The sequence below is a fragment of the Tympanuchus pallidicinctus genome, unplaced genomic scaffold (assembly GCF_026119805.1).
Source record: "Tympanuchus pallidicinctus isolate F22 unplaced genomic scaffold, pur_lepc_1.0 scaffold28, whole genome shotgun sequence".
Classification (NCBI taxonomy): domain Eukaryota; kingdom Metazoa; phylum Chordata; class Aves; order Galliformes; family Phasianidae; genus Tympanuchus; species Tympanuchus pallidicinctus.
In genome coordinates, this window is record NW_026294745.1 from 891,033 (window position 1) to 905,115 (window position 14,083).

The 14,083-nt window shown below is 51.8% G+C and overlaps 1 protein-coding gene across 6 annotated transcripts; it reads left to right on the plus strand.

Annotated features, from left to right (window-relative positions):
- The first annotated feature begins 4,804 nt into the window (after positions 1–4,804).
- Positions 4,805–11,770, plus strand: CMKLR1 (chemerin chemokine-like receptor 1). Of its 6 annotated transcripts, none has more exons than XR_008208679.1 (2): positions 4,805–5,129; positions 6,412–6,535. XR_008208679.1 is itself a non-coding variant. In XM_052691313.1 (2 exons), the coding sequence occupies exons 1-2, from the start codon at positions 4,912–4,914 to the stop codon at positions 11,186–11,188; spliced, it is 1,356 nt and encodes a 451-aa protein (XP_052547273.1). In that variant the 5' UTR covers positions 4,826–4,911; the 3' UTR covers positions 11,189–11,770. The 6 variants fall into 6 exon arrangements, 5 of the variants coding, with proteins under 5 accessions (XP_052547273.1, XP_052547274.1, XP_052547278.1 ...); XM_052691313.1 differs by lacking the exon at positions 6,412–6,535 and adding an exon at positions 10,051–11,770 and having other exon boundaries at positions 4,826–5,129; XM_052691314.1 differs by lacking the exons at positions 4,805–5,129; positions 6,412–6,535 and adding exons at positions 6,548–6,605; positions 10,051–11,770.
- The last annotated feature ends 2,313 nt before the right edge of the window (positions 11,771–14,083 follow it).

The following is a 14,083-nucleotide window of genomic DNA, read 5'->3' on the forward strand; positions in this document are numbered from 1 at the left end:
CAATTTGGATGCAGGAGAAAGCAATCTGAAATCTGACTGCATTTCCTTCTCTTTTTATGGTGTGAGCACAGCCGGGTGATTTCCAATAGAGCTGGGGGTGAAAGAATGATGCAGTCATGGCTCCAAGCTGGGCACAGTCCTGAGCTGCATTGTGGCTTTGTGGTGCTGAGGGGACCTGGGCTGCCAGCATCCCCTTTGTCCCACATCTGCACCCAGTGGGGCATGAAATCGCTGTGCCAGCACCATGAATCTCTGAAATTCACTTGGACCTCAGGCTGCTCCCCCTGATTGCGTTTTGTTGTTGTTGTTGCTGGATTATTAATAATCTTTTGGTGTAAAATGATGGCATTTTAAAATTTCATTATGCCTCCTTGTCACAGGACATAAAGCAGAGGCAAAGCTGATTCAATTAACGGGGATGGAATTGGCAGCCCCTGCAGCAAAGGCTGCTTCTCACTGCTGGGCTCACTGCTCCTGTTGTGAAGGGATTGAATGGGAGCTGAGGCTTGAGTTTGTGTATCTCACCTTGTCTGTGTTGCTGCAGGAATGGGGCCAGCGCAAGAGGCCTTCTCCCTTCCCTTGCCTCCTGCCAGCAGATCCCACTCCCACTGCAACAAGAGCTGGGGAAATGGGAAGCATTCCCTGCTGTGCTGGGCACACAGCTGCCAGGAATTGGTCCCCACTGACTCCTGGCACCAATCCTGCCATGGAGTTTATGGGGACTTTGTGCCAAACAGGTGATCGCAGAACCATAGAATGGTTTTGAGTTGGAAGGGACCCCCAAAGGCCGTCTGCTCCCACTGCCTGCAGTGCACAGGGACACCCACAGCCCCATCAGTGCCCACAGCCCCGTGCTCTGACCGTGGCTGTGTGCAGGGATGGGGCACCACCAGCTCTCTGTCAGTGGATGATGGTGGTGATGCTGTAGCCAAGTTTGCTCCAGGGTGCTCTCACTGCTGGGTAATGAGGCAGAGATTTACAGCTGCCTGCAGGAGAGGCGAGGGGCTGCACTCCCTCCAAAGTCCCCCATGGGTTAGATTAGGCTGTCTGCAAGGAAACTTAATTGATTCTTTAGGTTAAAGACTTTTCATCTGCGCAGACAATCCGAAGCATTAATTCTGTATAATGTGACACGGAACATTTGCGTGCAGCTCTCTGGCACAGCTTTTGCTCCCCGTGCTCCCTTTTGGGCTCTGATTTGTTTTCTTTCCAAGGCAAATTCTAGATCTGGCTTCCATCAACAACACTAATTAATCCCTTTTTAAATATTCTGACATTAATTATTTCTTAAATAATTTTCAGGAGCAGGCTTATGGCTTCAGGGTTGTACCATGCTGAGATCTGCACCCAGAGTTTGGGGCAGAAAGGAGACCAAAAAGGACCTTTCACTGGGACTTCACAAAGTAAAACAGTGGCTGTGCCACTTCCCAGCAACTGGTGGTAAGGAATGGGACATGAATGGGTTGAGTTGGGATGAGACGGAGTGGGATAGGATACAACAGGATAGGATGAGATGATTCCAAAACCACCTAATGGGTTCCTAAAACCAGTCTCTCTGTGTCCCCCCAGGGAACTGCCACTATTTACTCCATCGTATTCCATCACCTTGATGGGAAAGGCATCAAACAGCTTTCCTTCATTAACAAAATCCAACTTGACCTCAGTTGCTGGCACAGATGATCACTTTCTGCTGCTAGCAGCTTTAACCATGAATTTTCTTAATTTTGCCTGGGCTGCAAAAATGGAAACTTTGAGGTGAAACTAAAGGAACCCACATGCAAACTTTCACATTTTTAGTTCACCCTACCCCCAAGCCTTCTCCTAAAGGTAGGCACTGTATGTTTCCCTGTAGGATGATGCTAATGATGGGCTGATGACAACCACAGACACCACCTGTAGGCATCATGAGGACACCCCTCTACTGAAGGCTTACTCTGAGCTATCATTTAAAGCAGGGCTGGTTGAAGCCAAATTCTGCTCAGCTGCAGCCTGATGAGGAACCATTGTGTACCCAGGGTCAATGATTGTCCTAGAAGTCCCAGCTGTTGCTCATTAACCCCCCACCTCATTAAGCAGAGAGCATGCTCCCTCCAGTGGGATTGGCCTGAGTTAGGTGAAAGAGATTCTTCTGTGAAACAAAGCTGAAAGGGAGGAAGATTTGGTGTTCTATTTGATGTCTGTGGGTGAGAGGCAAAGCTGTGAGCCTGGGTAGAGAAGGGGCAAGAGTAGAGCAGAGTGGGCAGGCTGAAAGACCTCCTCAAGTAGCTGATGATGGATGGTGTGGAGCAGTGTGTCAGGACTATGGGCAATCAGGGCTCAGGATGTTTCATCCTTTGCTGCTTGTCTTGGCTGAAGCACCCTGCAGTTCTTGCTGAAGCTTAATGAGCCCCTAATGAGCTCTAGGAGAAGAAGTGCCACGTGCAGGAACGTGGTGCTGCTCCTCATCTTTGATTCCAGAGGTACTTGTTCTCTCTTCTGTGGCTTTCAGTGTTCCAAAAGCTCTTTTGGTGAGAGAGCAGGGGCTGCATTGCTTCTGCAAGAATCAAATCCTCAGTGGGAATCTGGTGTAAGGAGCCGTCTCTGCTTGTAAATCCCTGCTGTTGGTGTCTGTCCATCACTTGCAGGAGGCATTTGAAGGTGAGGAACAAGGGTAATGTAGAAAAGGATGCCCTATGCTGGGGCTTAAAATGAAAAACAAACTGCCTGTGCCCTGTAATCCCTCATCTCTGTGCTGGGAGCTGTAAATGGCTCTTGACACAAACATGGAGCTGCCAATGAATCGCTCAGTGTGGGCACATCCATCACTGCTATGTGATTCCCCAATGATGGCCCCACAGCACACCCATAGCCCACAGCATCAATGGCATTTGGATGCCAAAAGATGACCTCTGGCAGCAAGCATCTTCTGCTTGTGATTCTGAGCACCCCCAGTGCCCAGCAGGATGCTTGAGCTGTGAAGGGAGCTGCGTGGCCCTGTGCAGGTATGGTAAATGCATCTTTTGTGTGGTGTAGTCTGAAGGAGGGTTTCCAAATCACTAGGCTGTGGATAAATGCACGAGGATTTAGCTTTGCAAGGCTCTGCTTGTGCCTTCATCGCCTCTTTTCGTGAGCTGGGTTAATTGCCTCCAGTGGCTAATTAACTAATTGTGCCTAGCCAGCGCTGAGGGGAAGGGGTGGGTGGCTTTGGGGTTAAAAGAATACCTCAGGCTCACAAGGGTATATATAGGATGCCATCCTCACCCCAGCAATGGGGCGCAATGAATGGAAGGTGCAATGAATGGGGCTGCAGGGGGGTTCAGTGAATGGGGGTTGCAGTGGGATGCAATGAATGGAGCACGGTGCCTCCTGCAGCTCAACTTGCAGCAGCATGGGGCAGTCAGTGAGCACAGCCCTGCCTGCCAGCAGCCCTGCTGGGCTCCGTGCTGCTATTTATAAGCTGTGAGTTGCACAAGCCTGGGACTGTTTTTTCCGTGATTGTACCGAATCAGTGGAACATGGAAAGCGGAGTCGTCTCTTTGACATCCTGTATGTGGGCTTCTTTATTTTTGCAGTGAGCTTTCGTTTCCACTCGGATGGGATGCGGAGCAGGGCGTGTTGTCACAACAGGTCATGGAGGGAGCGATGAGCAACATGCAGCCCGCGTGGGAAACACAGGGAGAGGTGGGGGGTGTCTGCTCTGCCTTCTCTTTGCTGTTACTGTGACAGCTGCTGGGGTGAATCAGGCTGGTTCCCACCATCTGGGAGGTGCTGAGGGCTAAGAGGGGTTCCCAAGGCTCTGTGGCATCACAGTGTTCCTGGGAGGGAAAACCCAAACTGCAGAGCTGACACTTGGGGTGTGCTTTATCCCACGTCAGTGTGGTTTTTACCTTCACGTTTTGCTGAGCACAGGGATAAGGGTGTGTGAGCACGATCCCATCCCATCCTGCCCTACAGATGCTCTGGAAAGGACCTGGGGATAGGCAGATCCCATCAGGGCACATCGCTGTGCTCCTGCCCCAAAGTCTGCGTGGCTCAGATGTGTGGGATGAAGGTGTGCCCTGGGTTATGGGCTGGCCATCATCTTCCGTGGGCATACTGCTCCTGAAGACTACAGTGTGGTCTGATAAGCCTGGTGCATTTTTTTGGGAATTGTGACTGCTCGATGAGGGAACTGCTGTCGGTGAATTCATAGATGTGGAGCTGCTGGGCATGCAGGGACAGCATCCACTCCTTTGATGCTGAGTGTCCCCCTGGGAAGGGTCAGGGTGCCAGTGCTGGTTTGTCCAGAAGGTGTCATTATCGTGTATGTGAAAAGTGGGATCACTTCCCCCAAACCTGCTGCACACCCATGGCTGTGCTGTGTATGTGGAGCCCAACCCAGGGGTTGAGTGCTGTGGGGGCTGAAGGGCAGGAAAAGGGATTTGCTTAGTGCCACATCAAGCACAGGGTGATTGGAACCTCCTGCTCTGCGGGGGTGGATGCTGAGCTGCTCAGTTCTCACTGAGAATGGGAACAGCCCCGGAAAACCGCCTGGCTGGGATTGGGATCGAGCTGGCCACGAGCAGGTGGAGCCCCTTCCGTTTGCTTTGCAGCCCCTGTGAAAGGCACACAAGGCTGGAGGTGCTATAGCCGAGCCTGGGGGTGCTGCTTGGGAACAGCTGAACCCCAATGGTAACAAAAACCATGGGAGAAACCCAGACCCAAATGCAGCAGCAGCGTTTGGGAGCCAGATTTCACCAAGGGAAGTGACTCAATGTCTTGGAAGGAGTTGGGGGTGGTGGGAGGACAGGAGGGTGAGGGGGGGGTGCGGAGTGGGCTGGGGGCAGCTGGGAGCCACCTGGCTCTGTGGTGTCCCCCTGGTGTTGCCCAGCATTGCCCTGCAGCCCTATAGGGCCTGGCTGGGGGCCAGGAAAGGCGGCCCCACGGGAAGCGATGTACTGCAGGATCCCCGCCAGCTTTCCCACCCTCTCCCAGCTGTTGCTCACGGAGCCAAAACCACCCCGAGGATGCTGCTGCCGTTCCTTCCCCCTCCCCTTCTCCTTAAAAGCCGTCTGTGCCCTACGCCGCTGCCTGCAGCATCCTCACCGGGCTCAGCTCCTCTTCCTCACTGCCTTCATCCCAGAGCAGAGAGGGCTGTGGCAGAACTCCAGGTATTGGGTACTGGGAATGGAGGGGGAAGAGAGGAGAATTCACGCTGTGCCCCCTCCCCTGCTGACTCCTAGGGACTCTGTGCAGAATTGCTGCCCACTGCAGAAGTGGTGGCAGAGGTCCCACCAAGGTATGAGCATCAGCTCTACGTGGTTTTGGAGGAATCCCCAAGGGGGAGGAAGTGGGGTGTCTGGCCCTGGGAGGGGTTAGGATGAGTCCCACTGACAGAGCAATAGGGAGTGGGGCAGCACCAGGCTGTGCTACGCTTGCATTGCAGCAAGACCGTGTTTCATTTTAAAAATATATACTTTGGGTACTTTGAAATACTTCTGGGAGCTGCTGAGATGGGAACTGCACTGCCCAAATGCATCAGGATGACAAAAGGGTTTTGCTCTGCTGGGCTGTGTGTTACTGCTCTCACCCCATGCCCAGGTCCCCCCTGCCCCCAGTGCAGCAGTGTGACGGTCATGAGCTGTTGGCAAATCCCCATCTGTGGGTGTTTTGGGGGGGGGGGGAGTGGATCATGCAGCCTCCCGAGGACTCTTCTCTCTTCTCCTTTCTCCAATCTGAGAGCATCAGCAACTTTTCTCCTGATTCAGCCCCATGGCAGCAGTTTTGTAACCCAGCACTATGTGAAGCGAGGATCGCAGCTGGGGCTGATTCCTCTTTCACAGCTCCTGGGGGGGGGGGACACACCAGTGTCACCACCTGTGCAGGACGTTGCATGTCCCTGCAGGTGTCAGTTCTCGTTGGGCATTGCTGATGCCACATGATGGAGTTTGTGGTGGTGGTTTTGCACTTTCACAGCTATTTCTGGATGGCTCCATGTGCACTCCACATCGGTGATGCTAGTGGGGAACCCAGCGATGGTCGGGCAAACCCCAATTTTCTCAAGCACAGTGACCACCATCTCCACTTGTGTCTCCATGTGATCCAGGATGAGGACACACTGCTGGATCCATCCCCACCTTTGTGCGTGGGTCACAGCTGCACCAACAGCTGGGATTAGTGAGGCAGGAATGTGTTCCCTTCCACCATGCACCCTGGGAACACTGGGGACAGCATGTGCCTGGCCCTACACCAGTGTGGAATGCTGTACTCCAAAAGGTTTGGGGCTGAGCATGGTATGCGTGGCACAAGGAGCTGTCGTGTCCCCTCTGTGCACAGAGCCTCAAAATCACGGTCCCCATCCCCACATCCTGCCTCGTTACATCGCTTCCTCCTTCCCAAGCATGAGCCAAGCTGATGTCTGGTTGCGTTTTTTTGTGTTTGTGTGTGCCACAGGCTGTGGTTTTGCTCATCTTCCCATCGGCAACGCGTGCACATCCTCTGTGGGATGAGAGAGCTCAGCAATAGCCACAGCTGCTGGTGGAGAAGTGACCAAACCCTGCGGCGGCCAACACAATCTTAACAGGGTGACAGCAGTGGGAATGGAATCTCTACGTGCACGGAAGGGCAGGGAGTTATCTGGCTGAGAGGTAAACACCTCTGGGTTTTGGTGTCCGTGGGGTTGCACCTGGGTTGGGAGCGGAGCGATATCTGGGGCTCAGGGAGGGGTTGGTTGCAGCCAGCAAGAATTCTTTGCTTTCCCCATGGGGATGCAGCCAGCTGAGGGTTTTCTCCTCTCTGTTATTACAAAGTGGGTTTGGGGTTTGGGTAGGGGATGGTGGTGACCTATGGGGCCATGCACTGGGACTCTGTAGTAGGTCATCACTACTCTCATTTGCTTAGCTTCTTTTGCCTGGCCCCAAAGTCCCCCCCCCATGCCTGAGCACAATCATGTCCCTCTGTCTGGCAGCAGCAGGGACAAATCCATTTCCTTCTCTTGTTTTCCTTTCTCTTTGCACCCTCTAAACTCTGATCTGCTGAGGGTGGCTCTGCAGGTGCCACATGAACCTCCCAGTGGTGTCCCCAACCACATGCTTGGCTTTGTCCCCAAGCAGCCACAGTGTTGTACAGAGCACCCCAGTTGACACCGTCAGATGGGGTGCAAATCCTCCTTGTTTGCAGCAGGAATAGCTCCCACCATGGGGCTGTTGTCTTTCCAGCCATGCCATGCAGCTGACTTGCTGGCACCGTGCTGTGCAGCTGGCTCCCTGCAACGTGCAGGGAATTGGGATACATCCCCAGGAGAGATGCTCATCACACAGTGCTTATTGCAGCACTCAACCCTTGTCCTACACCCAACAGTGGGTTCTGCATGATGTGGGGCTGGTGATTTTCCTTTTGCTTAGCTTGGTGATGAGTGTTGTGTTTTGAGGTCCAACACAGTTTCTGGGCAGAGCAGAGTGTGCAAGCTGTGACCCCACACTGCTGTGTCCCTGCACTGCTTCCATGGACCGTCCCATCCCAACCAGACGTGTGCAGCTCTGCCCAGAAAAAACACTGACTCATGCTGTTATTCTGTCCCACCCTGGGCACAGCCGGCTTTTTAAGGCTGCCTTTTCCAGTTATTCCTTTTTTATCTGCCTGTTCGCAACGCAGCCTCTCTCAAGGTCCTGGCACCCAAGCACCGTGGATGCAGGTAGGGCTCTGTGCCTCAGTTTCCCCTCTAGGAATAGGCTTTGCCTCCTCCCTCTGCCAATGGGGTTGCAGATTGTGGGGCTGTTTCTGGGGATTTGCAGGTGCCTGGATTTGGGAGATGTGGGGTGTAGGGGGATGGCAGCAGTGTGGGACTCCCCACAAGCTGTTCTTCTCCATGACATCACCATGCATCCAAGGGGGGCAATCTTGAGAGGTCAAAGATGCCTTACTGAGATGCCAGGAAATTTTTCTGCATGCACGTAACCTAAAAATAGGGCTTGGGTGTGCAGTTCCAGCAGAGTTCTCTGGATGTTTAGCAGCAGTGAGGTCTGAGCTCTTGTTATGGGGGTTTTGATGGTGCCCAACTCGCACTCAGGACTGGGAACATCAAGCTGGGATGTCATTGCCATGGCAGCTGCCAGCTAAAATAAGTGAGAACTGGAGCTGGTCATCATACCCCTTCCCCTGCATTCCCACACCCCTGTACCAGACTGGGAGGGAACTTGGGACTCAGGGCTTTGGTGTGGGGCAGCCACAGGGGGACACAGAACCACTGCTTCACCTCACAGCTTGGGTGAACACGAGAGTCTGGCTCCTGCAGGGTATGAGGATGTCATGTGTTCAATGGGGACATGGATGCACAAGGAAGGAGATGCTGATTCCTAAGCATCCCCACGGCCAAGTGCAAGGATAAGGCAGACCAGTGCATTATTTTTTCTTCTGGCTGCACTCCCCCGTTTCCCCACTCACATCCGTCCTCCCAGCCGCGGAAGCTTTTTTTTTTGCCCAGTAAAGCTGCATTTGAAGGTTTCTGCTGTTCTCTCTGCTTCCTGTTGCCGTCCCAAGAACAACAGCCCTGACCTCATCCTGGCCGTATGCGGGGCCGCCCCGAGCTCAGCCCTATGGGGGTCCCTGGCTGAGCACAGCTGTGTGAATTACAGCTTTTGGATTATTTGGGGCAGATCCTGTGCTCATTTTTGCGGAGGTAGGAGGACAGAGATGAATAGAGAACAGTGCGTAACGTGGTTTTGGCTCATGCTAAGCATTTGCAGCCCAGAAGGAACATTGAAACATGATGATGTGTGGGTTTAGTTTGTTGGTTTTGTTTTGTTGCTGTTTTGCTTTTTCAGACACACTTTATGGGGTATTTGCAAAAGGGAGAAGAAATGGAGTTGGGGTTTCTCAAGCCCAGGCTGGTAGGGATGGGGCCAGGTGCCCCTTGCTTGTCCTGGCACTGGTGCTCATGGCTGCAGCACAACCATGCAGAGCATGTCCTGTAGCACTGCTTTCAGCTGGGTCTGGGGAATGTCCTGCACATCAGTGTTAAAAAACCTGAGAGGGAAAGGGGAGGGAGAGCAAAACAAACAGGCAATTCCAATCAACGATCCATAAAGCACAGCTTTGAAACGTTGAGCTGAATGTCATCACATTGGAAAGTGATGGTACAGGAGAGATTTTTCCATGAAAAATGGGTGAGTGGGTACAACTTGAAGAGGGGGGAATGCCAGGGGTAGAGAAGTGGGGTCCCTGTGTGAAATGGGGATGGAGCAGCATTGTGTAACCCACAGCTTCGCTTCTGGGGAGGTGAAGCCATGTGCTAAGGGTGTGCAGGGGCAGGGCCAGCTCGGGGCTGTAATTGGTGTCCTGTCCCATGAGCACCTCTCCTGGGGCTCCATGAGGGGAATAGGATGCACTAAGCAACCTTTTGGCTGTGAAATCCATAGACTGTGACATGGATGGGATGCCCCACCAGCTGCTTGCTTGAGGATTTGTTCACCCTCAAATCTCTGTATCCTGATGGGAGTGCCACTGAGGGCAGGAAAGGGCAGAGAGCGGTGGAGCTGCTTGGGAAGGAACTTGAGGAAAAGCCCATGGAGAAACAATAGCTTATTGTGTAAACACATGGGGGCTTGGGAGTGGTGCTGGCAGGAGGACGATGCTCAGTTCAGCACTGCACAGCCTGGATGGGTTTGAGGTGCGGAGCCCCAGAGCTGTTAGCAGGGAGCAGTGGAACATGCTTAATGGCTGGCGGAGCCCAGTTTTGGCTAGTGGCAAATATAGTGCTCACAGTTAGCATTTTGCTCAGTGCTTGGGAGAAAGAAAGAGAAAAGCTGTAGTACTTTGCAGTTTGGAAAATCTCAAAGCTGTTAGTAAGCCTAATACTAATTGTTTCCTTGGGAATAAGTAGGCAATAGACCTGCTTTTGTGAGTAAGGCTGCAGCCGTGTCCTGGTGAGCACGACCAAGATGAGCTCAGCAGCTCCCAGAGCTGGTGCTTCTCCTGATCAGCGCATAAACATTCCAGACAAGCCCCAGCAACTGAGCTGGACCCAAGGGATCCCCCAGAGTTTCCAGGGCCATCCTAGCCATGCTTTGATCTAACACTGTGTTTGCTTAGCAGGGCATTGCCATCTGGAGAGGCTGAGACTGACTGGACACTGATTTGTGCACCAACCATGGCGCTTTCCAATTTATCTGATTACTCTGATGACTCTGACATCTATGACTACTTGGATTACACCTATGAAGAGCCAGGCAGCGTGTGGACAGGCCCATCCTATGACCCAAAGGACGTTGCGAGGATCCTCTCAGTTGTCATCTACAGTGTGTCCTGCGTGCTGGGCATCCTGGGGAATGGCCTTGTCATAGCCATCATCACTCTGAAAATGAAGAAGTCGGTCAATGCCATTTGGTTCCTCAACCTGGCCGTCGCCGACTTCCTCTTCAACATCTTCCTACCCATAAACATTGCGTACACAGCCATGCGCTACAACTGGATCTTCGGGACCGTCATGTGCAAGCTGAACTCCTTCCTCCTCATCCTCAACATGTACACCAGTGTTCTTCTGCTCACCACCATCAGCTTTGATCGCTATGTGTCGGTGGTTTTTCCCGTCTGGTCTCAAAACCATCGGTCGACCAACCTGGCATGCATGGTTTGCCTGATCATCTGGATGGTTGGTATCATCATGAGCTGCCCTTCTCTTGTCTTCCGAGATACAGCACAAGCTCGCAACTCTATCATTTGTTTCAGCAACTTCTCCCTGTCCAGAAATAGGTCTTACCAAGCACTGGCACTAGTGAGACACCGAACAGTGAACATCACCAGGCTCTTTGCTGGGTTCCTCCTGCCCATCACCATCATCACCTTCTGCTACATTTCCATTGCCTTCAACCTGCGTCGAAATCGCCTCGCCAAGTCCAAGAAGCCCTTCAAGATCATTGTCACCATCATCGTCACCTTCTTCCTATGCTGGAGCCCCTACCACCTGTTGAACATCCTGGAAACTGAGCCTGACCTGGTCCCACGCTCTGTATTTGAGATTGGCATCCCCATCACCACGGCACTCGCTGCCTCCAACAGCTGCATGAACCCCGTCCTCTATGTCTTCATGGGCCAGGACTTCAAGAAGTTCAAGGTGACCATCCTTTCCAGGCTGGTGAATGCACTCAGTGAGGAGACAGGCCACTCCAGCATCGTGCACAGGAGCTTCTCCAAGATGTCTTCAATGACCGAAAAGGAGACAACTGTCCTCTAAGTCTGGATGCTCATGGGATGGCCACAGTCCTCCGGGGCCACCCATGTTCAGCACTATGATGGTGGAATGGGCATGGTCTCATGCAAACAATGCATGCTCTGACTGATTACACTGCCTAGGCGTGGAGACCTCTGTGTGTGTGGCCTGTGCTCCTTGGCTGGGGCCTACCTTTATTTTCCAGAGACATCTGCAGCTTGGAGGAGATGTTAAGCATCAGTCTCTGCTGCCTGGAGGTGCCCACAGATGGACAACCTGTCCCAGCTGGAGGTGACGAGAGCTGGGTTGTGGGGTGCACTGTGAGGACAGCATTTGCTGGACAGTCCTGTGACAAAGACAAACAAAAAAGCAATAAGGGAAAGCAGGTGAATTTGTTATTATGGGATGTGTCTGAGGGGCACCTTGGCTTCCTGGGTGGGTGGATGCCACCCACCATGGCAATACAGTGACTGTGCTCCTTGTATGCGTATAGCCACTTATTTTAAATCCTGACATGTACTGGTACTAGAGCAATGTTTCTAACTGTGATGTGAGCACTGTGTACCCAGCAGAGAACGCTGCAATAAACACAATGCTCACTCAAGGGCTCAGCCCCATTGCAGAGCTTCTTTCTGTGCCCCCGTTCTGCCCAGCAAAGCAGTGCCACGGGCACGTGGGATGGTTCATGTGCTCAACCAAGTGGAAAGCTGGCAGCAAAAAGAGAGAGATGTGTCCTGGAGGATCCTTGCAGAGTGCTCTGGTAATGGCCAGTCGAACCAGTGTCTCTATCCAATTTCATGCACAGTTAATTTGGGAGGTAATTCACGAGTTGGGCTTCTTGGTAGTGACAAGGAGGTGGACACTGGTGTTGCCCTTATTTATGGGCTGATTTCTTCATGTCACCCACAGTGCCTGCAGTTCCCAGGAGGAGGAGGAAGGGCCATATCCTCATGGTTAGGGGGGCACATTGGGTGTCCCTGGGAATCCCAACACTTATTCTGCTCACAGGTATGCACAAAAACTGGGATATTAATTAAAAACAAAAATAAAAAAAGGGCAAGCACTTGGTACAGTATGGGGGGGAATACAGCCATGTCCCCATTCCTGCCCCCAGCAGGAACAGGAATGCTCCCATTGTGTTTTTTGGTAGCTGGGTTTTGCAAGCCCGTCTGTTATCCCTGCAAACAACTTTCCCAAACCTTGGTGACTTGGTACATAACCTTGGGTTAAATTATCATTACAGACAGCTTTAGAAAACTAATATTTGCATTCATCTTCGTAGATGTTTGCCTATTTAATGCGAAACCTGTTTTACGTACAAATACCCCTCTATGTGTTGAAGCAGGGAATGAACACAAGCTTTTCAGCTTCTTCCCGGATCTTATTAATGATTCTCAGTGCTAAACTGGGGAAAGACAGGGAAACAGTAGGGTCAGACTGGAGTCACTTCATGCCTTTGGGCTGTGACAGCCCTAGCAGCATCCCATTATCATTGTCACCTCTTTAATTTGGTCACGGAGGTCCCAAATGGCTCTTTAGGAAAGGAAAAGATAAAGCTGACTGAGTCCCCCATGCTTGTGGCATCCCAACGTGTTTTCTGTCAGATGGACTCTGATGAACGCTCTGTTCTGCTGATTAAAATGGGAGTCATTAACGACAGCAGCAGGCTCAGTGGTGGACTGGGAGTGCTGAGCATCCCACCCAACTCCCACTGCAGCTCCATGTGTTGGGGATGGAATCTGGCACACATGCACTGGGTACATTTAGGACTGAAGGTTTTATGGCAGCACACTGCTGGACAGGAGAGATCTAGGAACTGGGCCCCCCCAGACCTGGGACCCTCATCACCATTCCTGGACCACCCTATACATCCATTGAACCCACAATCTCCCTTCCCTGGGGACACCCATCTCCATCCCTGTGTTGCCAGTTCCCTTCCCTGGGACCTTCAGTCATCGCCCCCAGGACCCCACTTTCTTCCATCTCTTCACAGCTTCTGGTCTGGGTTTCATTTCACGCAGCCATTTGGGAAATTACTGCAGAATATACCAAAATCATTTCTGTAGAACACATTACCATCCTTTAATGACTGTTCTTTTTCAATTAGCTGTCAGAGCCTTGAAATAAAGCCGTGCTTTACTTCCCCAGTAAATCTCACCCTTTATTTGGAAATGGATTTTAGGAAAGAAAAAAAAAACAACAAAAAAAACAGAATAAACATGCTATCATCTCCCTCTCCCCAGCTCCAGGCAGGCCGGAGACATGTTTAAATTATCCCCCACTGCATTCAGGCAGATCATCAACTGTAAATTTTACAGAAAATAGTAAAAACGATAAATAAACATGCTTCTTTTGTAGGAGGTGAATATTACTGCTGCTCAGATTTATCACTCTCATCTCCCATACATTTTATAGCTTTTGTAAAAGTGCTGTCGCAGCTTCTGTGTTATGCTGCTAAGGTGCTTTCTCCCCCCTGTTCAAGGAGCAGCATGAGCTTAGTGTGCAATATAATTTAGGAGGAAGAGGAGTCCTGCTTGAGGGCTCAATTCATCCCAAGAAAATGCCTTTGGCATGGCTGGGAAGAGAAACACTCCCTAGCCTATCCCTTCCCATTCCCATCCCATGCCTATTCCTTTCCCATCCCCATCCTTGTTCCATCCCCATCCTCATGCTGTTAGATTCCTATTCCCATCTCCATCCCCATCCTTGTCCCATCCCCGTACCCATGCTATCAGATCCCTATTCCCTCCCACTGCTGCTGGCTGTGCACCAAACCCACACAGAATTGGGGGAAATGCAGGCAGTTTTGGTGCAGGCACTGTTACCAGGGCAACCCATCCAGCCTATAGCTGCTGACAGAGCTAGCAGACATTGCAGAAAAGAGATTTTTTACTACTTAGGATTGCTGTGCCTCTCAGA